The sequence below is a fragment of the Phascolarctos cinereus genome, unplaced genomic scaffold (genome assembly GCF_003287225.1).
Source record: "Phascolarctos cinereus isolate Bilbo 61053 unplaced genomic scaffold, phaCin_HiC Scaffold_7;HRSCAF=346, whole genome shotgun sequence".
Lineage (NCBI taxonomy): Eukaryota > Metazoa > Chordata > Mammalia > Diprotodontia > Phascolarctidae > Phascolarctos > Phascolarctos cinereus.
Genome location: NW_027556180.1, coordinates 12,059,534 through 12,083,189, shown reverse-complemented (window position 1 = coordinate 12,083,189; position 23,656 = coordinate 12,059,534). Strand labels below are relative to the sequence as shown.

The window sequence follows — 23,656 nt, the reverse complement described above, 5'->3', positions numbered from 1 at the left end:
TCTGTGGAATTGGTGCCCTCACAGGTCCAATCGTGCTCAGACCGCAGTTCCCTCATGCGAAAGAGCTAGTTCCCTCCCAGCATGCTCTCCTGAAACCTCACCAACCTTCCTACTAAACTGAACAGGGGGGAGCGGTCGTAAAATGGATCCCGGCCACCATCACACAGCGAGCACTCTGGAAAGATGTCTTCCTCGAAGTCCTCCTCCTCCTCCTCCTCCTCCTCATCCTCATCCTCCTCCTCCTCCTCCTCCTCCTCCTCCTTCCCCCACATGCTGCTCGTCAGCAGGCTCGGTGATGTCGGAGTCGGGGTTCGAGAAGGTGGGGGAGGGGGTGAGATCAGCCATGCGCTCGCTCATGCATGTGTTGAAAAGAGGAGAGCTGTTGCAGCCAGAGACATCTGAGCTGAGGTTAGTACAAGATAGAAGAAAGGTTAACACTAGCTATTCCAAATTGAGCAGGTTAGAGAAGGAAAATACAATGGTGGATTTTTTTCTAAAAAACAAAACAAAAACAAAATAACCCCAAACCAAGGACAACAATCACAACAACCCCACCCTCTCTCCGAAATGCTGATGGTGGAGATGGGGAGAACAAAACCAAACCGGCCCACCCTGTGCCTCATACAGAAGCTGCAAGAGCTGTCAGCTAGAAGGACCTTTAAAACAAAGCAGTTCAATGTGGGGTCTCCCAGGGCAGGCAGGGACCAGGGAAGGGTTGGTCAAGACAGAAACACATTCGTTAGAACCTCAGCATGGAGTAGCAATTCCAGGCAGACCCTCCTGTTCCCCGGCCAGAAACCTCCTGGCCTCTACCTTGGGGGCTAGAGGTCAAAAGAGAAGGGGCAGATGGATAAGACCTTTAAGGTGACAGCCCCATGCCCTTCCAACCAGAATGCAGAAGGCACAGGTGTGCATGTGATTCATACAGCACAGAGATGGATGCTGGCAGCTCAGTGAGAACACGCAAAAACACACACACATCCAAGGATGCAAAACCCATCTGTGAGTCATGGATGCCTACAAGGAATCTTCGTCCCTCCCGCCATCCCTTGGCCAATGAAGGAGTTGCTATGGGCTCTGATAAAGTGTGGCCAAGAGTACCGCTTTCACAGCTGGCAGTGCTGGTGGTTGGGGTACTTTGGGGCTCCGGGGAAGGGGCTGTGGCATTCAGCTCCCCTCAGGCTGTGTCATTCTCCATCATTAGCTGACCTAAAAACCCATTCTCTGCTCACCCCCATACTGGTCAGGTAACAGAACCCTAGGCCTCATTCTTAGGTCAATCCAGTAACTGGCACCTTCCCACTGGATGGTTTCTCTATTTGTAGTTCCATGAGAACTCTTTCTCTCTCTCTTTCTCTCTGACAGGGGAAGAAAAGAATGCTCTCACCTGCCAACCAGCCGGAACCAAGGGAATCGGTCATAGAAAGGGTCCCCACCAGTGACCACATTGTCACAGTCCTCAATGACACTGGAGGGCACCTCGGCAGCCCGGTCATACATCTCGCGCATCAGATCAAGTCTCTGCCTGTAGTGAGAGGAGACAAGTGGCCTGAGCTGGTGCTGGGGGCAGAAAGTACAGGGGCCTGAATGACTCTCCCTGTGGTAGGATATGGATTCAGTAGGTAAATCTTGAGAGGAGACTGAGGGGGAGAGATAATGCTGTTGATGGGGGGGAGCAGAAAAGAGATCTTGTGCCATTGAGCAATGGGGCAGAAACTCTTCCTGCCTTCATGCCCAGATGTTGGCAGTGTGGGGCAAAGCCCCAGTCATCCCACACCCATTGTTATTCAGTGTGAGGTCACCCAACTCTCCTTCAAGGCTGGTGTGGCAGGGCCCCCAAATAAACTCCCCTAATTAATACCTTGGGAGAATCAATCTAAGATAAGAGCATAGACTTAGGGCTAGTAGGGAACTCAGAGGCAGATGGGGAAACTGAGGCCCCTGGTGGTTAAGTGGCTTACTCAGGGTTACATAGCATCACAGGAAGTGTTTGAACTCATGTTCTCTGACTTCAGAGACCATTCTTTAGCCGGGGGGCCTATACCAGACTGAATTCTCATCCCCCTATCGCTTTGGATTTTCCCTTTGGACAAACTATATGCAAAAATGTCTGGAAGGCTGGCCAATAGGAATGACTCTGGCACTTTGGGTCTCGCAGCCCTGAACTTGGCTCAGCTCATGTGATCCCTCCTCCAGTGTGAAGCCTTTCCAGCTTCCCCAGATCTTGGCGCTTTCTCCCCACCAAAATGTGTATTTGCTTATCTTGGCCTAGGTGGTGATCATAATAGAATAAAAGCTTCTTGGAAGCAAGGATTATTTAATTTTATCCCTAAAGTCTGGTACACAGTAGGTACTTAATTATCTGATTAAGTGAATGGCCTCACTGTGCTCATTCTCACCACCAAGAATCTGAAGGAACATGAGCTGCTAGTTTTCCCCCAGTCAACCAACTGCCTTCACTGAAATCAGATGCCTGCTATAAGGAAGACTTTATTGTTACTGTTCAGTTGTTTTCAGTCATATCTGACTCTTCATGACCCCATTTGAGGTTTTCTTGGTCAAGATGCTGAAGTGGTTTGCCATTTCCTTTTCCAGTTCATTTTACAGATGAGGAAACTGAGGCAAACAGGGTTAAGCAACTTGCCCGGGGTCACACAGCTAGTAAATATCTGAGTCTTCCTGACTAGAGGCCTGGAGCTCTGACCACTGTACCACCCAGATGCCCTAGACTTCATTATCCATCTGTAAATCACCCGGGGGGCAGCAGGGCTGTGTTAGGGTGGGGGGGGGTGGATTTTTGCTCCTGTGCTAGCTTCTTTACAACATGCTTTGCTCCCTGCCTACCTGCCCTGGATCACTAGACAGTCCATGTTCAGACAATGGAAATTAACATTATGATATTCAAAGGAAAATTAACTAAGAGTGGCAATCTGTGACCCAACAGTTGTCAGATATCCCCCATTGAAAATATGACTTTCTACTATGACTTGCTGTGTAAAATCTACACAACTTCCCCATTCATTTGACTGAAGTCTGATACCTCAATATGCCTATTGAAAAGGCAAGGAAACAGGGGACAGCTAGGTGGCACAGTGGATAGAGCACTAGCCTGGAGCCAGGAGGACTTGAGTTCAAATACAGCCTCAGACACATAACACTTACTAGCTGTGTGACCCTGGGCAAGTCACTTAACCCCATTGCCTAGTCCCCCCCCAAAAAAAAAGTAAGGAAACAGGCATTCAGAGACAGATTCAGATTTTTTTTGGGGGGGGAGCAGGGTAAGAAGTTCAAACTTGTAACTTGATTGGGGCAGGGAACTCCCAATGTGCAAACTCCCTCCAACAACATAGATTGCCATTTGGGTTGCAAGTTATCTTACAGAATTGCTTTCAGCCTTGAGAAATGGTCACTTTGCCAGAGTCAAACAGCTTCTATGGGTCAGTGGCAGGGCTTGAACCCAGATTTCCCTGACCCCAAGGCTGGCTTTCTCTCCACTGCCCCATGTTGCCTCTTACAGAGATGTCTACAATGTCATGTGGTTTTTGGTAGAAGCATGGCAGGAAACCATGGTGTTTGGATGCAGCACCATTGCCCTTCCTAACCTTCTTTTCTCTAGCTCAGCTCTGCGTAAAGTAGTTCACGTAAGAGAATGAACATGAAGCAATTGGACTATCATCTTCAAGTCTACAAAGAATTCTCATAAGTAGGATGCCAAGTACTCATTGCCAATGACCATGGAAGACCAAACCACAGAATAGCAGAGCAGTAAAAACCATAGGCACACACTGGAAAGGCAATTAGGACCAGAAAATGCTGAGAGGGAAAACCAAGAGAGGCAACCCAATGTCTATGCCTGGAGTTTTTCCAAGGAGAGAACAGACAACCACTAACTGATAATGTCTCATCTCATACTAGCTGTAGAATCTTGGCACCAGGTGTTAAGTGCCACAGACCACTGCATTTTGGAGGTGGTGGTGGGTCTCACTGGAATTAGAGAAGGATAGAGTGATATAGGCTGGGGAAGAACTTTGCCACTGAGCGGTAAGCTCTGTTATATTGCTGAAAGGGATGCAAGTGAAGTCAGTGTCCTCTAAATTCAGCCCCTGTACATTCCGAGGCCTGAGACAATGCCCCATCAGCCTTTCCTTGCTACAGATCTGATTCTCACCCATGTGTTCTACCTTGAGTAGAGACAGCATTGGAATCTTGCTAAGAAGCTCCTCTGTGGGCTTAGCTTCTGGAAACCAAAGGGTAGCTCACCCAGAAGTGGATTTTAATGTAATTCTAATGACTGACTTCTTATTGGGTGAGGTGTGCCCTCTGGGTCCCACGTGTCCATAATTCACCTTCTTCCATGCAAGGAATCTGACACCCCAAACAAACCTTGGCTGGGCTTTGAGGTCCTTGGAGGTTATGCCCACCAAGAAGCACCAGGCATATAGCCTGTCAGCACTCTGCTATCCCTGGGGGCAGTGAGATACAATGAAAAGAGCACTGGCTATAGGATCTGGGTTCAAATTCCATCTCAGATGGCTACCATGTATGTGATTCTGAGCAAGCTACTTCCCTCCTCTGGGCCTCAGTTTCCTCACCTGTAAAATGATGGGGTTGGACTAGATGGCTTTTGAGATCCCTTCCAGGTTCAATCAGGGATCCTGAGTCACTCTCCTTTTTGGGGACTCAGTTTCCTCACCTGTAAAATGATGGGGTTGAACCGGGTTGCCTCTGAGCCCCAAGGTAAAAATCTGTATATTTCCCCAACTTGTTCAAACCAGACAAAGGCATTTCCTAAACCTTTCTCTTCTCTTCGATTCTCCAGCCTGCCTTCGGGTCCTAGATTGCCAAAGCTTCCTCTGCAGTGGCCATTCTTTCTCCTCCAGGCTACCCCTTCCAAGATCATCATCCTTCCCTGTCACCTGACCCTCACCTGAGTTTCTCCAGTGTCCAATAATGGGTAGCACCATTCTTCTGGTCCTGGACCTCAATAGCCACAATCGTTCGTGGGAAGGGCCGTTTTTCTCTTTCTTTGGCAGCATCAGGGGGAAGCAGATCCGGAGGTAGGGGAGAGTAGAGAGTGTCCGTGAGGAGAACAAATTGGAATTGGACCTGGTGACAAACACAGGGAGAAAATGTCCAAGCATCTCCAAGCTGCCAGGATCCCCAGCTGAGGACCTCACTTACCTTCCCCTTTCCCCCACTCCCCCACAGTATGGCAGCCATGTGCTGGGATACAAGGTCTTGGGACCTTCACCAGGAGCTTTCCAGGAAACTGAAAGTAGATGGTCACCAGACAGGCTAGTTTAATTGGAGGTTTTTGAACCAATGATCTCCTAGAGCAAATTTCATCAGCCTGCCTGGTATTAAGGCCTTACTTGAGAAAGGGGTAGATTTCTATCCCAGTCACTTCATTCAAGTGAGAGGCCACTTTTTGGGTGCTATGTACCCTCCATCCCCACATAAAAGATCTACTTCATTTCTAGGGACAACACTGATAAAACAATGAATACCACCACCTCCAGGTCATGGAATGAAGGGCACTCTAAATGCAAAGATCTTTTTAGTTGGTATGATGTAAAGCCAGTGATCCTTGGGTCTTGATAGTAACCTGAGCAATATTTAGGGGCTATTATAGAGATGCTATCAGGATCACTGAACTCTCTCTTGCAGACTCAATATTGGAAGTCAACCCAGTGAAGGCAGAATGAAGAAGGACCAGAAGGCTAAGTAGGATGGCAAATGGGATGTGGGGAAGGGGCATAAAGGTGAAGAGGACACTTCAACTTTGTCTGAGCACAGTCACTTTAGGGAGGTGGCCTCCCCAGTGACTCCTCAGATGTCAGTACTGTGGGTCCAAGCCCTCATGTTAATTCTAGCTCAACTTTAACAAAAACAAACCATCTTACCTTTTTCTTTAGCTCCACACTAATGGCATTGGCTTCTTTGAGGAAAATGGCATTGCCCCACAAGAGGTCTCTCAGTGATGTAAACTGGTACCACTTCCATTTCCTGAAGGCCCAAAGTGCCAGTTCGAATTCCCTCTCTGTCCACTGGACTGTTGAGAGAAAAAAGAAAAAAAAACTCCTGTGGTCATTCCAGGGAAGGGCAGCCATCCTTCAGCACTACTCCCTGGAGCCTAGTGCCTTCTGGAAAGTCAGGGATGTAACTTCTCTGACAAGGAAATGCAGGGAATGATTTCCAGGTCAATACAAGGGCAGGGAGGAGGCCACAAGGGAGCCAGAGACCTCCCGTCACCTTCATGTTCAAGGGTCTTGGCCATAACAGGAAGTAATTAATGACTGCTTGTTGAAGTAGAGACTAAGAAAAGATGGCGGAGACATCAAAGACAAGAAATGGTTTTTAAAAATCCTACAGGATAATACTCATCGAGTTAAATAAATGGAGAACAAGGAGCAAGAGGTGACTATTATAAAAGCAAAGTCATGCTATGTCTTGTCTTCCATGGCAGAAACACCAGGATCAGGCCTCATGCCAGGGAGTGAGGTGCTCGTGAAAAGAACCCCTCCGAGGTGAAGCGACTGCCTAGGCCGTTCGTTGCACCATTTGGTCACTGAGTGCCTTCGACCTTTTTCCCTCTGTGATAAACAGATTGGCCCCAGGGTCCCTTCCCCCTCTGGGCAGCAGCTTCCTTAGCTGTACAATGAGAGGGTGACACTGGATGACACCTAAAGAACCTTCTGAGTCCTTTGATCCTCTCCTTCCACGGGCTCACCATGGCATGGGCCAAGCATCATGGTACAGTGGAAAGGATGCTGGATTTGGAATCACAGGAACTTGGTATAAATACCAGCCCTATCATCCACTCCCTGAGTGAACCAGTGTAAATGATTCCCTCTCTGGTGCTGGCTTCCTCCTTCATAAAATGGTCTTTAAGGTCCCTTCTAACTCTGACTCTGCCATCCGATGTCCCTGCCTTAGAGGGACTGTTTGGCCTCTATTTCCCCCTTCATTGGCAGCGGGTGTTGTGTGAGTGCAGTGCAGTACAGAGGACAGGAGCTGCCGTCAAAGCCAGGAAGATCTAGGTTCAAATCCTGTCTTGAACACCTACTAGCTGTATGACCTCGGGCAAGCAACTCAGCCTCTTGGGGCTCAAGGCCAGCGGTGTCCAACTCAAATAGAAATGGATCCCTGAACACAGCATATCGACCTTGAAAACCACAAATTAACACTATCTATGTTGTATTGTAGTGTTATTTATTTTGTTAAATCTTTCCCAATTACAGTTTGTAACATTCTGTTTCTGACTGCATTGTAGAGTGTTTGACACCTCTGCTCCAGGAAATTCTTTGTGACTGCAATTTATGAAGAAGGGGCTGGCCAGAATGGGCAGAAGGAATTTCTTCACTCAAGAGTCCTTTATAGCAGTCTGTCTCCCTGTCTCATCACTCCTGGTCCATTAGTGGATCCTAATGACCAACCACTTTTTTTTTCTACTCAGACTCTTAGAGCTGGCAAGAACCCCAGAGTTTTCTGCTCCAACCCCTAGCTGAACAAATATTCCTTCCTCAGTATCCCCAACAAGGAGTCAGTCAGGCCCTGCATGAAGTCCTTCAGGCAGTAGGAGCCTGCCATCTCCTGAGACAGCCTGTGTCACTTGCAGATAACTTTTGTCACTAAAACATTTGTCTTTACATTAAACCCAAATTTGCTTCTTTGTACCTCCCACCCTTCATCACTCCTAGATGAACTTAGGAATCAGGAAACATGGGCTCCTCTTTTCAATTTCCTTGGGCATTCTTCACTTGGAACTGCTCTAGAATAGGGAAAAGACAGAAGATAGTGTCCCTTACCTTCATCTTCAGGCTCTTCCTCCTCTTCATTGACCTCTGGGTAATACCTGGAATCCATCTGCTTTTGCAAAGCCTCAAGCTTACTCTCATAGTCCTTAAGGAGAAGAAAGATCAAGTGACCTGCCTGGTCTTCACCATCCCATAACCCCATGTCCCCAACCCAGATCATTGCAGGCAAACTACCACAGGTTTCTGGTTAATGTCTCTTACTAAGTAGGGTCTGAGAAGTCAGAGTGCTTTATTGAAACTAATCTGAGCTAGTTCTTAGCTCAGAGGCACAAAGGTTACTTCAGGACAAAACCCAACCAAGAAGCTTGCTGGTGCCCTCTGAGTGTCAGGGGGAAGGGCAATGACTCCTGTACCAGTCTCTGCTGCTCGAGGAGGTAGTTGGCTTCTTCTCTCTCCTTCCGATATTGGTCCTCAGTTCCTGGAGTCTATGAACCAGAAGGGAGGAAGGACAAAGTGACAAACTGAAACAGGTAGAGATGAGATTCTTTGATGATGATGCTGACATTGATGAAGATGATGATGTGATATGGTGGAGAGAGTGGTGCTCTTGGAGTCAGGATGACTTGAATTTCAAATCTCAATGCTAGTATTCACTAGATGTGATCCTGGGCAAATCATTAAGCTCCCTAATCCTCGGATAACTTTCTAAGAACTGGCTAAGTCATACGCAGGTTATGACTCACATTGATGAAGGGAATTCTCACAATAGGATGTCTCCACATTCATTAAACCAGAAATCCTTGATGTGTTTGCATAATAATAATAATTGGGTTATCGGGGCTTGGACTTGTGATCTCATAGGCATAGAGAATTCCTAGTCAACAAATTTACTCTCCCATACAGATCAGCCCCTTTTCTGCAACGTCCAGAGAGTTGCCTGGGGCTCTTAGAAGTTTGATTTGCACAGGGTCACATAGTCAGGATATGTCACAGGCAGGACTTGAATCCAGGTCTTCCTGACTTTGAGTCTGTCCCTTAAACCACTAATTAATTGAATTTTAATACCAATAATAGCTCCAGGAAACCCACGCATACCCATCCCATCCCATCTCATCCCAATGCTTCTCACCTCTGTTCCATCTCCTGTTTCATATCAATGCCTTGTTTTTCGAGTAGCTCACGTTGGGCAAAGGCCCAGTCTACTGGCTCTGCGGGTGTCTCTGCGCACGGGGTCCGTTCGCGCTCTTGCCGAGCCTGCTCAGGATGGTTGAATCGGAATACGTGACTCTTCCCCATGATAATGCGGTTTCCTGTCACAAAATAAGGGGCAGGATTGGGAGGTCACCCACAGTGGAGGGGGATCAAGGAGAATCAGAGCAACCTGTCGAGGAATGAGGAAAGGGGCTGAGCACCCAAGGCAGCATGGCCAGCCCTTCTCTCTAGATCGGAAGGTAGCCACGTCTGCTGCTCTGAGTGTAGCCAGCATCGTATGTAACTGTTGTAATACAGAAACATGGACCTCCTGAGAGGATTTACTGGCAGGGCTGAAATGAGGCCAAGTTTCCTGAAATGTGCTCTCATCTTTTAAGACAAATGCTATTGAGGGAATGGAGGAGTAGAGACCCTGGGACACAACCTGGTTATTGGGGCCTGGGGCAGAGAAAGGAGTTTGCCTGGGTGTGACAGGCCATCAGAGGAGCCGTACAAACTGAAAACTTCCTTCTTCCTTTATCCTTCCTAACTAGGCACTAAGTTCAGGTGTTCCTCAGTAAAGTCAATAACATTTATGATGCACCTACTCTGCGCCATGATGAGTAACATGAAGAGTCTCCATTTTCACTGGGCTGTGTTCTATTTGTTCCCCCTTAACACATACAACACAAGGAGAGTGGAAGTCCCAGTGACTGACTTCCCCACCATTTTATTAAAAATCACCAAATGTGCGAGGGTGCATTGAGATGATACTAAGAAGGCTCGTTAAGGAGCCGGCGTTCACTCCATCGGCTGGTGGTCTTGTTCCCATTACATCAGGCATACAGTCTGAGGGATTCAGTTTTCACTTTGTTGGCTGAGTTTGGAACTGACCTGGATGATGGGTTTGACATTGGCCTTGTGTTCAGAGTGCCTAAAGGCATAGCATTCATGCCTACATCTTTCCAAGGCATTAAAACAAAGGAGGATTGATTATGTTGTATGGAGGATTTCTGATCAGTGGCTAAGAAGCAATGTTTTACAGTGGCCACACTACTGGACTGGGCATCAGATGGTCATCATTCTGCCTCCAAGTCACTGACTCTTCTTGGAAAAACCTCTCATGTCAGTGTCTTCCTTTATAAAATAGATAGGATCGATGTCATCCCCCACCCCAACCCCCCAACAGATCATTAGAATTGTTTCCTTCAAAGGCTTCAATCGAGGTCCTGTTTTCAATCTGCTGGTTAGGGCTGGTTCCCTCATCCTTCCTCATGGAGCTTTCCCCAACTGGCTCTTGGAACTAGGCTGTCTTCTCACCTACACCTTAACCTGACTTTTCCTGACCAGCTCTTCTAGGAGGAAACTGACTAACCTTATCAGAGGTATTATAGAGGGACTATATGAAGAGCCCAGGAGTTTGGACTACATGACCTTCAAGGATCCAATCAATCCTTACTTTCTGCTAGATTAAACAGGATAATGGAGGCTTCTTCATCAAACCTGAGCATCGTAAGTTATCAGATTTCAAAGGAACCTCAGAAAGCATTTAGTCCAACTGATACCTGAACAAAAATTCCCTCTACCACACACTCAACAAGTGGTCACCCAGCCTTAGTCTGAAGGACCTCAATGAAGGAGAGCCCTCTCCAAGCAGTCCATTAGGAAGAGTTTTCTGTCATCGAGCCTACGTAAGCTTTGTGGTCACTTTTCCCTGGGGTCAAACAGACCAAGCCTAATCCTTCCTGTGCATGCCAGCCCTTCAAATACTTGAGGATGGCTATCATGCCCCTTCCCACGCCAATCCCCTCACCTGAAGGCTTCTCTTCTCCAAACTAAAGAGAGTATTATGCCTGGGTTTTGTGAAGAACAGCTTTCCATATTCAAGATAGGGCAGGCATGGCTAACTAGCATTTTGCTTGAAAAAAAGATCTGTGGGTTTTAATAGACTGCAAGTTCAACATGAGTTATTAGGATGATATGGAAGTCAAGAAAGCAAATGCAATCCTAGGCTGTAATAAAAGAGACACCAGGTCCATGTCTAAGAAGGTGATAGTCTCACTGTACTCAGCCCTGATCAAACCACACGGGGAGCACTGTGGTCTTTAGGAGTGTCACTTTTTAGCAAAGACATTGATAAGCTAGAGATTGCTGAGAGGATGATAGCCAGGGCAGTGAAGGGACTCCAGGTCATGCCTCATGATGACTGGCTTAAAGGAAGTGGGGACCTCTAGCCTGGAGGAAAGGAGACTGAGGGGAGCAGTAACCATCTCAAGATACTCGAAGGGCCATCATGGAGAAAAGGGTGGCCTTACACGGGCTAGAACCAAGTGCAATGGGTAGAAGTCACAGAGAGGCTGGATCAGAGGTCAGCATAACTTTCTTAGCCATTAGAGGACATCCGAGAGAAGAAGTGAACTGCCTCAAGAGGTGTCTTCAGATGATCCCTTGTGGGGCATGTTGAGGGGACTCTTGTTCAGAGATGAGTCAGGCTAGATTCCATTCTTTAATATTCTGTGATTCTGTATCTTTATATTTATCCCAATTAGATTGCATCTTGTAGAGTTTGGCCCAAAACTCAAGCTTGTCTAGATCTTTGGGATTCTGTCTCTGGCAGCCAGTGTATTTGCTCTCTCCCTCCCAATATGTTGTCATCTGCAAATTTGCCAAGCAAGCTATCTATGCCTTTTATCCAAGTCATTGATAAAAATGTTTACTATGTTATAGAAACACTTGTTTATTCCACAAATTAAAAATAAAATTAATAAATAAGTTTTCAAAGTAAAAAACAAATCTTAAGACCACTCAGGGTCAGACTCAGAGCCATGGGGCACTCCACTGGAGACTTCTTGCTAAGCTGACAGTGAGCCTTTAATGGCTACTCTTTGATCCAACCTTTGACCAATTCCACATTAACATCCCCTTACCATTGTCTAGCTCATATCTCTCTACGAGGAGGCCATGAGAGACTTGGTTAAGTGCTTTAGGAAACAAAATATAAAAAAATTATCTTTCCCATTTTGAGGGAAAGTGGCCTCAGTTCCCAGTACTGCTATTGCATTGAGGATGTCATTTATAGATCTGTAATCTTCTCTGGGAAGGGAGTTCCATGAGGGCAGGGACCACTGTCTTATGGATTCATCTATCAATTTCTCACAGAACCTAGTACATGACCTTGCCCATAGCAGCCATTTGATAACTGATTGTTGAATGAATGAATTTCCAGACAATGAAAATGTAGTTATTGGTGGTCCAGGTCTCATTCCTCCATGACGAGTGGGGCCTCTTCCCCAGAGAGATAGAACTTACCAGATCGTAGAATGCTTGGTTCTGTCACTTTTTTGCCATTGACATAGGTGTCTGCCCCCTCACATGGTTCCAAGGTCACCACTGCTACAGGAAAGAAACAAGGAAAGAAGCAGAAAGAGGAGAAAGACAGAGAAGAAAAACAAACAATGTAAGTATGGGGGCTGGGGCTCCCCTCAGTGGTCCCAGAGAGGATGCTCATTGGCACATGCTCCTCTCAGAGACAGTAAGCCTGAGGGTGAGGGCACTGAATGTGGGGGCACTCTAAAGATTGTTGAATCAAATTGAGTTCAATTGAAATGTCATCTAAGTTTTCCCAAAAGGGGTGAGAGGGTAGGTTTTCAAATTCCACAGGGATCAATCACTTTGCAATGGCATCTCTGGAAAGGGCATGGCTCTCCAAGTCTTTGTTCTTTTCTCCTAAAGTGGGAAGTAGGTAACTGGAGGGGGGGTTGTTCTCATCACAAGGATAGCAGTGGTAGACTTGGAGTCAGAGGATCTGAGTTTAAATACTGGCTGTCCCACTTCCTCCCTATGTGACCTTGGGCAAGTCTCATCATTTCTGTTCAATTGTGAACTGAGGGGGTTGGAATTTGTAGCCTCCAAGGCTGATTCTAGCTCTAAATTGTGTGATCTTGGGTTGGGGACACAGGACTTCCCTGCGGTACCGGCCTATTTATGTCCCTCAGGTGCATCCAAAGTCATCGGTTACGTGGAAGGAGGCAGAGTGGTGACATGGCAAAGAGCCCAAGGCTTGGTGCCAAGGGACCTGGGCTTGAATCTTGGCTCTGCTGCCAAGGGTAGTGACTTTGGGTAGGTCACTTCCCTTCTCTAGGACTCAGTTTTCTCATTTGTAAAATTCAGGAGTTGGGTTAGAGGGCCTGTGAGATCCCTCCTAGCTCTTGGAAAGCACTTTCTGCCCTTTGAATCCTTTGATCCTTACAACAATCGGGGGGGGGATAAGTATGGAAGGTATTATCACTTGCTTTTTATAGAGGAGGAAACTGAGGCCCAGAAAGCATAAATGACTAGCCCAAGACCACACAGATAATCAGTGACAGAGCAGGATTTGAACCCAGATCCTATGACTATTTTTACTGAATAGTCAACCAGGGTTCTGATAAGGACTAGTTGACATGACCCAGGGTGTGTGTGTGTGTGTGTGTGTGTGTGTATGTGTGTGTGCGCGCGCGTGTGTGTGTGTGTGTGTGCGTGCGCTCCCTTCCTTTGATATTGACACTGGCCGTGATCTTTGAGAAGTTAGAACTGACTCTGCTTTAGGAATCTGAGGATGTGATGTCAAATATGGGAGTCACCATGACAGGATTTATTCTGTGCAATTACGGAGGCTGGGGCACTGTGACACTCGTCCTGTAAGCATCGCCATAAAAATAAAAATTTCCCAGGGATCTATCTTGGGGATTCTTGTCTCCCACACTCACCATGATCTGCACTTATTCACCTAGTGCTCACTGAGTCTCCTGTTGCCCTTCTCCGAGCTCCTAGCCCTCAGGCAGAATTTGGGACGCGGGAACATAGATTTGGGGCTGGAAAGAAGTTCAGCACTTTCATTTTACCGATAAGGAAACAGAGGCACAGACGATGAAGTGATTTGCCCAGCTGGCATGTGAGGGGAGATTTAAACCAGCTCTTTCTGATTCTAAGTCCATGCCACTAGGTGGCTGCCAATCTTAGGTATGAGTGATGAAGGCAGGCACCCAACAGCTCATTCCTGCTCTTCTGCTGTGGATCCTGAGATCTATCCTCTTAGAATCACTGGGTTGGGCTCAAAGATCAGAGAGCACTGGATGTAGGGAAGGCATTACTGGCTGTTGAACCCTCTCCTTCCACAGATGAGGAAATGGAGGCCAGGAAGGGGCTAGCAGGGATGGGGTACCTGCAGCCTCGAGTCCACATCTGGCCCTCTAGGTCCTCAAGTGTGGCCCTTTGACTGAATTCAAACATCACAGAACAAATCCCCTTTAAAACTTGGACTCAGTCCAAAGGCCACACCTGAGGACCTAGAAAGTCACATGCAGCCTCAAGGCCATTAGCTCCCCACCCCTGGAGAGCCTTGGATGGCCAGACAGAAGTTAGTGACAGAGCAGACCTCCAAATTCCCAATTCTGTGCTCTTTTTTTTAAAACTATCTCTTGCTGCCTCTTATTTCCAGAATGCCACCACAAAATGGAACTAATGTCTGAGTAGTCTACACACTCATAGTACTGATAACGCCCAGTGCTTTATAGCACTTTGCCAAGTGTTTTCTATCCATTATCTTTTTTGAGCCTCATCCCCAATCCAGCAAGGTGGAGACTGGAGGCATTGTCCTGTCCCCACTTTATGGATGAGGAAACAGAGACTTCAAGATGTTTTTGTGACTTTCCTTTGTGACTTTTGTGACTTCTTGTGATGTCACACATCTAGATAGGATTGGGATGGGATGAGATTCGAACCCAGGTCTTTCTGATGCCATACTCATCACTCACATATTTTGTATAGTCTTTCTAAGGCATGAAGTCACTTACACTCCTGCAAGCCCTAATAAGATGAACCTAAAGAGAAGAGCCTGAGTGAAAAGCCTGTAGGGACAGGCAAGGCTTGGCAGGGAAAGAAGAATGGACCATGAGGAGCAGGATAATGTCCAAGGATAATAGATCTGGGCAAGCTGACCATGGAGCCCACGTCATAAGCATGGCAGGCATTGCACATGGGGAGGGGAGCCCAAAATGTAACAGAAAGGTGTGGGGAAAGGGGGGGGCGGAGACTGACTTTCTCTGTAATTTTGCCAGTCCCTGCTCTGACTGGCGGGGAGCCTGTCAGCTGCTCACCTTGGGAATACCAATCATTTTCTTTCCAAAAAAATTCACACTTTTTTGCTCCTTAAAGTATTCAGATTTGTTTGGTCATAGAAAGGGGTGAACTTACAATGTTAAGAGTCAGAAGAGGTGGATGTAAATGGTCACACCTAATGGGGCCATGAAGAAGGTATGGGCATTGGAAATCATGGTCATTTTCATGGCTGGGCACACCCATTCCTCTCAGGCCAAAAGCCGTGGTAACCTTGCTATCTGCTGGTATTTACCATGAGATGATTAATCCATGACACCCAATGAACTGATCTAAAGAAATTAGGGGTAGGGGAACAAATATATCCTGGATTTGCAGGACTCACAAGAGTTAGACCTAGATGGAGAAGTCCTCTGAGAGAATCTCAGAGCTCATCAATCCAACCCACAGATTTTTCAAGGAAGGAGACTGAGGCCCAGAGAGATAGCAAGAACCCAGGATCACACAGCAAATCAGTGGTGGCTCTGGGATTTATAGAATCATGGGACTTGGGGCTGAAGGGGACTTTAGAGGTCATCTAGTCCAACTCCTTAATTTTACAGTTGGGGAAATTAAGTCAGCGAGTGTAGATGCCTTGCCCAAAATTATTTGGCAGGTTAGTGGCAGAGGTAGCAGTTATAGGCCTTTTAGGATTTAGGATTTGTAGGCAGAGAAGTAGATCTTAGATATCAAGAAATCTTACCCCTTTCTTTTAGAACTGAGAAAGGAATTTATAATTTTCATATTAATCAATATGGTACATGTAATGAACATACTAATAATTTAATTTTCTTAAGAGCTGCCTCTCTGGCTCAGGAAGCAGAGCTCACAATGCAGCTTAAACTGATTAATCAAAAACTCTGACAATGATCGCAATCCCTGGACCTTAAGTGAAGCAAATCAAAGATTGTAGAAAGCTGTTCCCATCTCACAGAACTCTGGTTCTGTGCTGGAGGGGAGGTGGCCACAACTCCCAAAAACTTGACTTCAGAACTGTTGTATTGCGGGACTTAGGGGATTTTCATGAGAAACCACTAAATGATTGTTCCCCTCTCTTCCCCCATTGTGATTTAAGTATACAACCTGTGCTTTGACTTCAGCTAAGAGAACATTCCTCACTCTGAAACCAATTAATTAAACTGCTTGATTCCTGGCGCTCCCATCTCTAGGCCTGCTTTGTGCGGCTCTGAGCATTCTCAGGTTAGAGACTGGCTCAGTAAAAATCCTGCTAACAGACCTAAGGAAACTGAGGCCCAGAGGGGGAGAGTGATCCAAATCATATGAGACTACCATTCTTTGCTGGCCTTTGGAAAGTCCCAGACATTGGATTCAGTTGTTCCCATTGTACACTTCCATCAAGATATGTGTTGGCAAGAAACTCATGCAAAGGAGTGATAAGAGTCCGACTTGTTTGAGGGAAATGAGAGGGAAATTCCCAGGCCCATATTTGACCTGCCCCTAAAGTCACGTTGCATTTTTATATCTTTCTTGATAGAAAGGAGACTAGTGGCAGCTCTCTCTCCCTTAGGATCTCAGGATCCTGGACTGAGAGCTGGCATTCAAAGTCCTTCATGGGCTGGTTCCAGGTCTCCTTTCCAGGCTCATTGCATAATATTCTTCCTCACGCGGTCATGTTCTCACCAAACTTATTCTGAATGTTCTTTCCTTCATTCAAATGTGAGATCCTTGAGGGCGGTGGCCATTTTTGCCTTTCTTTGTATCCCCAGTGCTTTGCACATGCCTGACACACTGTAAACATTTACTAAATTCTTGTTGACTTACTGACTTGCCTAATCAATATTTCCAAAATTTGTCACTTCATCTCCTGCCTTTGGGCATTTGCCCAGGCTGGCTGCCCTGCCTACAGTGTCTCCCTCACTTCTACCTCTTAGAAGCTGTAGTTTCATTCAAGGTTCCTGACAAAATTTTACTGAATCCCCATAGCTGTCAGAGTCTTTTCTCTTCTCAAATTGTCACATATATACTTTTTTGTGTATAAGCTGTGCTCCCCCTTCCAGTAAAATGGAGGCCCCTTGAGGGCAGGAGCTCTTTCATTTTTGTCTTTGTGTCTATTGCACCTCACACAGTTCTTGCTAAATTCATGCCTGTTGAATAAGATTGGACTGAATTCATGGACATAGACTCCAACATGGCCTTCAGTCAAACAGAAAGAGAGCTTGGAAATGTGAAGGTCATTGGAAAGGCAAGTGAAATCTGGTGAGAGGGAATGCAAAGCTACAACAGCATTAGGACCAGGGGATACCTTCATTGCCAGTCCTGGTGTCACTCCGGAAAATGCAGTGCTCTTCTTTTATGAAGTGCCCACTCAGGACAATGTCTTGTCTCCTCTCTCCATCCTCCCGGCCAACTCTAAATACAGAGGCACAGGTTGTTAGCATTCTCTGGCTATGACCCATTGCACTTTACAGAGTGCCACTGCTGTCCAAAGTTATTCCACCCTCAAACCGGAGAGAGGCTTAGAAATTCAAAGAGAAGGTAACCTGCTCATTGCAACATGATCCTAAGAATTAGAATGAGAAGGGAGTTTAAAATGTTCAGTGATGTTTGGACAGTCCTTTGGAAGGAATGAAGCCCAGAGAAATGGAAAGAATGTGAGGGGATGTCTTTGTATCACTGAGAAGAGGTACCACATTCCTCCATTAAGTATACCAACAAAGCAGATTAGGAGTATGTAGACCGTGTGGGCTTACATTTGTTATTCATGGGGAAACAGAGAGGGACCAGGCCACAGAAGCAGCTTCTCCTTCAGAGAAGCTTCAGAGAAAACTTCTGGGAAATCCTGCTTAGCTTTAGCTGTTCCATGGCTCAGTTGGCCAGAAAATGGCGTTCTCCAGTTGGTTTCCTGTCCTGCAGGCTGCTTTGAAGCCCTGATCGTGGTCCTGATCCTGTACTTCATGCTTGAGCTGAGTCACAAAGGGAACCCAGTGCTGGAGGTACCACTCCAAATTCTTGACTATCTCAAGCTGATGATGAGGCTTCATACTATCAACTTTGAATGTAAAGCAAGCTTCCTAAAACATCAATGCGATTAACAATCCCTTTTCTCAATGCTTTCCTGACAGTGCTCATATCCCCTTATATGTTTTGATCACCCTGAAGGTGGGATCTGCTTTGCTTTGTCTTTGTGTTTCTAGTTCCTGGCATAAGGCCAGCACTTAATAAATGCTTATTGAATTGAATAAGTGACATTGCATTTGACCTGCGTGAGAGGGCCACAGGCAAGGAGGAGCCTTAAGAGTCATCTAGTAAAGTCTCCCCATTCCTCCACAAAGGACCCCCCTTCATCATCAAAAGACGGGTTCTAGGAAAACTGCTATTCTAATGGCAGAACTCCTGGGATTTGACTGAAGAAGATAAGTGCAATGGCGGAAGATGATAGAAATGTGCCCCTCCCCACCCCATAGGCTCTCAACTCTTGGCATGGACAAACAGAATATTACCCTTAACTAAGGAAAAGTCAGCTGCCATCATGGCTCAGCTATTTACATAGGTGACAGAAGGCTTTACTAGTGGTGCTATCTCACCTGGTTATTCCATCTTTAATGTAGTACAAAAGGCACTCAGACATCAGAGGGTCTTCATTCAGGTTGACAAGATGAGGTGTCTAGAAAGAAGAAAGATGAATACTCTTTTCTTCAATGAACTTGTGAATTGACCATTCATCTGAGTACTCTCTCCCCCTACAGCTGCCCAATGATCCATCTAGTTACAGCCCTCAGTAAAGGGAGTGCTCATTTCTTCCCTAAAGTAGTCATAGAGAGAAACAAAAGATACACAGAAAACCATGACAGCAAAGGGCTTACAAAGGAGCTAGAATATTACAATACAAAGAACGATTTCTTCCAAGTTTTCAGCACAGCACTACTGAAAGCCTGTTAGTCTAATCAGTCACAAGTTATCCATTGTTTAGGCCTGAGTTTAGCACCACATGTATGGAGAGAAACCTAAGAGCCCAGACTCCCTTGCATGCAGAGTATTTCTCAGAAATGTCTCTGCTGGACACATAACTACCCAGGGCATTCTCTGGGTGAGCTCAGCTTCTAGAAACCCAGTTGGAATTCTTCAAGTTCCTTCAGTCTTTTGTTCTTGAGCCCCAGCAGTCAGCTCAGACTACCAGGCTTCTGGGGAGGGAAAATTGCAAAGGGCAGAGAAGTCTTGGCTGCCTGAAAACAAGGTTTGATGGGCGATGGAGAGGGAAGGATATAACTAAGAGGGAAGGGGGTAATTCTGTGCTATGGGAGAGTGTTGTGTGTGGGAAGGATCGCCAACAGATGACTGAGTCCAAACAGCTGTGCAGTTGTACAGATGACCAAGAGGTCTCACATCTACAACATGGGTCCAGCCATTCTGTGACTCTCACTTTCCTGCTGACAGAGGTGCTGATGTTAACCAATAGGCAGTGAAGGGAATGAGCCTTTCTCTGAACTCACACTCTGACACGGTACAGGTGTCCTTGAAAGAGTACTCTACCTTCCATCCTACAAAGTGAGGTCCTATAGCTCTAATGGGGAGCACCCCATATGGTTGCTAAGTGTCTATGTTGGCTTAGAGACTGGCTTTCTGTCTGCTTGTCCTGCTGGAATATGTTATCAATGTATAAACGAGGCTTTCCATCCTTACTCCTCTCTCCTTAGTTCCTGTCTCCTCATTTCTCTCTGCAATGAGTAGACAGCTATCTGCACCTTGACAGGTCTAGTATCAGGCTCCTGTATGTTCTACAAGAATTGCAGACTTAGGGATTTGCGGATTTTCAGAATTGCCAGGGACCTTACTGGCCCAACTCACCCCCTCCCAAAGACTTGCCTTTACAATGTACTTGACAAATGGCCATCTGGCTTCTGCTTGAAATCTCCAAGGAAGGGAGCCCGGCAACTCTCAAGGCAAGCCATCCCACTTTGGGTGGATTCGTTATTGGGAAGTTCTGCTTGACATCAAGACGAGTCTGGCCTCTTTTTTGACTTCCACTTGTTGCTCCTGGCCCTGTCCCCCGGGCCAAGATGAGTCTAGTCCCTTTTCACATGACAGGCCTTCAGAATTCTAGAAGGCAGTTCAACTATGATGCCCTGCCCAAGTCTTCTTTTTTCCAGGCTAAACATCCCCAGGTACCCCAGGACCTTCACAATCCTTATTGTTCTTCTCTAGATTTTGTCTGGCTTATTAATGTTCTTCCTAGACTGTGGTGCCCAGAAACTGCACACAATACTCTAGATATAGTTTGGCCAGGGTAGAGAGCAGTAAGATTACCATCTCAGTTCTGGAAGCCCCAAATTGCTTTAGCTCAGCCCAAGGCAGATTGTCTTCCTATCCAATGGAATGTATAGCATTCCTCTATTCTACAGCTTCCTTCTGGGAGCCTGGGTCTTTCTGTCTCTCCAAGGCTGCTCCTCTCCCACCCCTTCACCTTTTATCTTTTACTGCTGAAACAACACCTACATTGCCCCAGATCCCCGGCCAGAATCTCAAATTGAAGCCTTCAGAGTTTGGAAGTTTTTCAAAACAGCTACAGTGAAAATCCCTGGCAAATCTTCTACAGACCCCAGGAAAACCTGAAAGGGGGCTGAAAGATATTCCAGTCAACCCAGCAGACCCCACTTTTGTGAAGCATTGGAGAGGTTCTGTATGCACACCATCCCAATCGGTGTGCCATGTACTCCAGATACAAATCTAACTTCCATCATGAGAAAGCCAGATGGAAGAAACTGAGAGCTCAGGGAGAAACTCCATCCCTTCTCAGTGGTAGCTGTTGGACATACTGAAAGTGCCAGCACACTTCAGGAGACCAAGGTTTAGCCAAGCACTCTGAGGAGTGCATTTCTAAACATTTGCTCTTGGGGTAGAAAATGATCTAAATGTCCTCCCAAGAAGCAGGGATCATCAAATTAGATTTAGAGTTGGAAGAAATGTTAGAGATCCAGGACCCCCTCATTGGCCAGTTGACAAGCATAATGATTTGCTGAAGGTCACACAGCTCGTGAAGTGGAAAGAGGGCTGCCTCTGCCCCAGTGTTCCTTTTGAGTACCTAGGTAGTCAGGGATTTTCTAGGGAAATAATTCTCCTGGGGATTCCACTTGAATTTGGGGAACTATTCTCTATCAAACTTATAGCCAGGCACCAAAGATACAAAGACAAAATGTCTATCATGTCTCAGAGGGTCAATGAGAGGGCAAGGATCTTTGAGGAAGGTATAAATGACCACATCAGTTTGTCTACAGGAGAGCCTAGGAGGACAGGAGCACCTCTGAATGATCTCTTCTCCACTTCACGTTCACCACATGTGCTGTCACCAATTAGTTTAGCCTGAGCCACCACCAGAAGCCGGAGGACTTCCAAACACCTGAGCTTCTCAGCAGGATTTCAGCCATCACTGCAGCTTGACACCACACCAACCTGCCTTGGGGAATACACCCCAACACTCTCTAGGAATAAATCCCAGGGGCTAAACAGCAGTGGCTAAAATGATGAAAGGGACAGATTGACATAATGCAAAAGGTCTGACAAAGGCCAACGGAAAAGGTCAAAAGGATCAATTCAATTAGTTCTTTCAAAAATGAATTTATGGGGAAAGGGATCTAGTTATACAAATCAGTTGCACCTGACTCCCCTTGATAATGATGGTGATGACATTAGCTAGCATTTATGTAACACTTTAAGCACTTTATGTTAACTCATTTGATCCTCACAACAACTCTGGGAAGCAGGTACTCTTATTATCCCATCTTTCTGTTGAGGAAACTGAGGTAGACAGGTTAAGTGACTTGTCCAGGTTCACACAGGTAGTGTGAACCTGAATGTGAATCTGAAGCTGGATTTGAACTCAGGTCTCCCTGACTCCAAGTCTAACACTCCACCCACTGTACCATTTAGCTGCCCTTTATACACCAAATTTCCCCTTATGGGCAGCTATGTTCTTGAACTGGCCTCACTGGACAGAAGGAGCTGCTGAAAGATTTTGAGAAGAGGTGCAATGTGGCCAGATCACTGTACAGGAAAGCCTAGTATGGCAGTGGTTTGAATATTCCAAGGACAAGTAACAACCTCACTAAAGGCATGGAGATCACTGGACTAAGAATAGTAGATAGAAAATTCATGTCACTTCTTCAAGCTTCAGTTTCCTCATCTGTAAAATGGCAATTATCCTACTTGCTGTGTCCTCCTACCTCCCAGGGCTGTGGTGAGGCTGGTGTTCAGTGAACCTGAAAGGACTATAGAAATGCAGCCCCCTCTTGTGATAGTCTTAACCTTGGAGTTGCTGGGCAACACTTGCTGGGTGTCAGGACTGAGATTTGAAAAAACAGAACAAACACAGTCACATTTTCCTCTTTTGAAACAGATTTGCCATGAGGACATGCCATGGTAGAATCGAGTTGAACTCATCTGCCTGGTGCCAAATTCTACCAAAGCCTCCTTGATCTTTAAGCCAATGCATCACCAGGAGGGAGAGAGAGAGAGAGAGCGAGAGAGAGAGCGAGAGAGAGAGAGAGAGAGAGGTCTTGAAAGCTGCTCCTACCTTTTTGGGAGAGAACACACCCAGGGTGCCACCATCTTCCCTCATGGCCACACCCATTTCAGCCAGCAAAGCCTCCCTGAAAAAAGACAGAAGCTGAAGTCAAAGATCAGCATGGGTCATGGCTTGGCATTCAGACCAAAGAGAGGTTGGGCAGGTACAGAAACTCTAGAAGGAGCCGTGAGACCCAAGGGATCAGACTCCAGAGTGATACGACCCAAAGACCAGGGAGGGGGTAAAAAGAAGGGGTCAAAGGAATGCAAACTTTAGGATGGAAGTGAAACTGGGTGAGCCTCCTGAGCCTGAGACAGGAGCGGAAGGCCACAAGCATGACTCTTCCTATTAAAAAGTGAATGTAAAAGACATTTTCCTCAGTATTCAAATCTCATCTTTTCATGATGAGATTTCTAAGACTCTTAGAGTCTTAGAAATCATCATTTCTCCCTGATCCCTATCAGTGGCTACTAGTATTTTATCTCTAGATTTTCCTGCCTCAGTCACCAGCCTTCCTGTCCATGAATCACAGAATTCTAGAGGTGAAAAGACCTCAGTGGTCATTTAGTCTAACTCATACCTGAAAAAGGATCCCTCCACAACCCACCAACCTAGGCTTGAAGACCCCCAAAGAGGCAGCCTCCCCTGCAAGGCAGCCTGTTCCACTTGGGGCAGCTCTCACTGTTGGGAAGGTTTTCTTTTCATGAACCACACATTCATCTCTATGCAGCCTCCATCCAGTGATCCTGACTTTGCCCCTTTGGAGCAAGCTGAACACGTCTATTTGCTCCAGGTTGGACATCCAGATATTTGAGCAATGCTATCGTGTTCCCCCGAAGTGCTCTCTTCTCCAGGTAAAATAACCCGTGTTTCTTCAACTGATTCTTATGTGGCATGAATTCAGTGCTAGTTAACATCTAGGTTGTCCTTCCTCTGGATTCTCTCCAGCCTATCAATTTTCTCCCTCAAATATGGTGCCCAGAACTTAACCCAATCCTTCAGATGCAATCTGATGAGGGCGGGGTCAGAGACGGAGAGATGCAGGGGCCTCAGA

The 23,656-nt window shown here is 46.3% G+C and overlaps 1 protein-coding gene across 1 annotated transcript in view; it reads right to left on the bottom strand.

The window, feature by feature from the left end:
• The window catches only part of KIF1A (kinesin family member 1A), a 198,710-nt gene that overhangs the window by 78,876 nt on the left and 96,178 nt on the right, over positions 1–23,656 (bottom strand). The window contains 13 exon segments of the mRNA XM_078147217.1: positions 106–227; positions 271–379; positions 1,388–1,525; positions 4,928–5,106; positions 5,904–6,052; positions 7,809–7,902; positions 8,171–8,223; positions 8,226–8,242; positions 8,887–9,067; positions 12,258–12,341; positions 17,347–17,453; positions 18,629–18,708; positions 22,612–22,687. Coding sequence (XP_078003343.1) covers positions 106–227; positions 271–379; positions 1,388–1,525; positions 4,928–5,106; positions 5,904–6,052; positions 7,809–7,902; positions 8,171–8,223; positions 8,226–8,242; positions 8,887–9,067; positions 12,258–12,341; positions 17,347–17,453; positions 18,629–18,708; positions 22,612–22,687 — 1,389 coding nt within the window.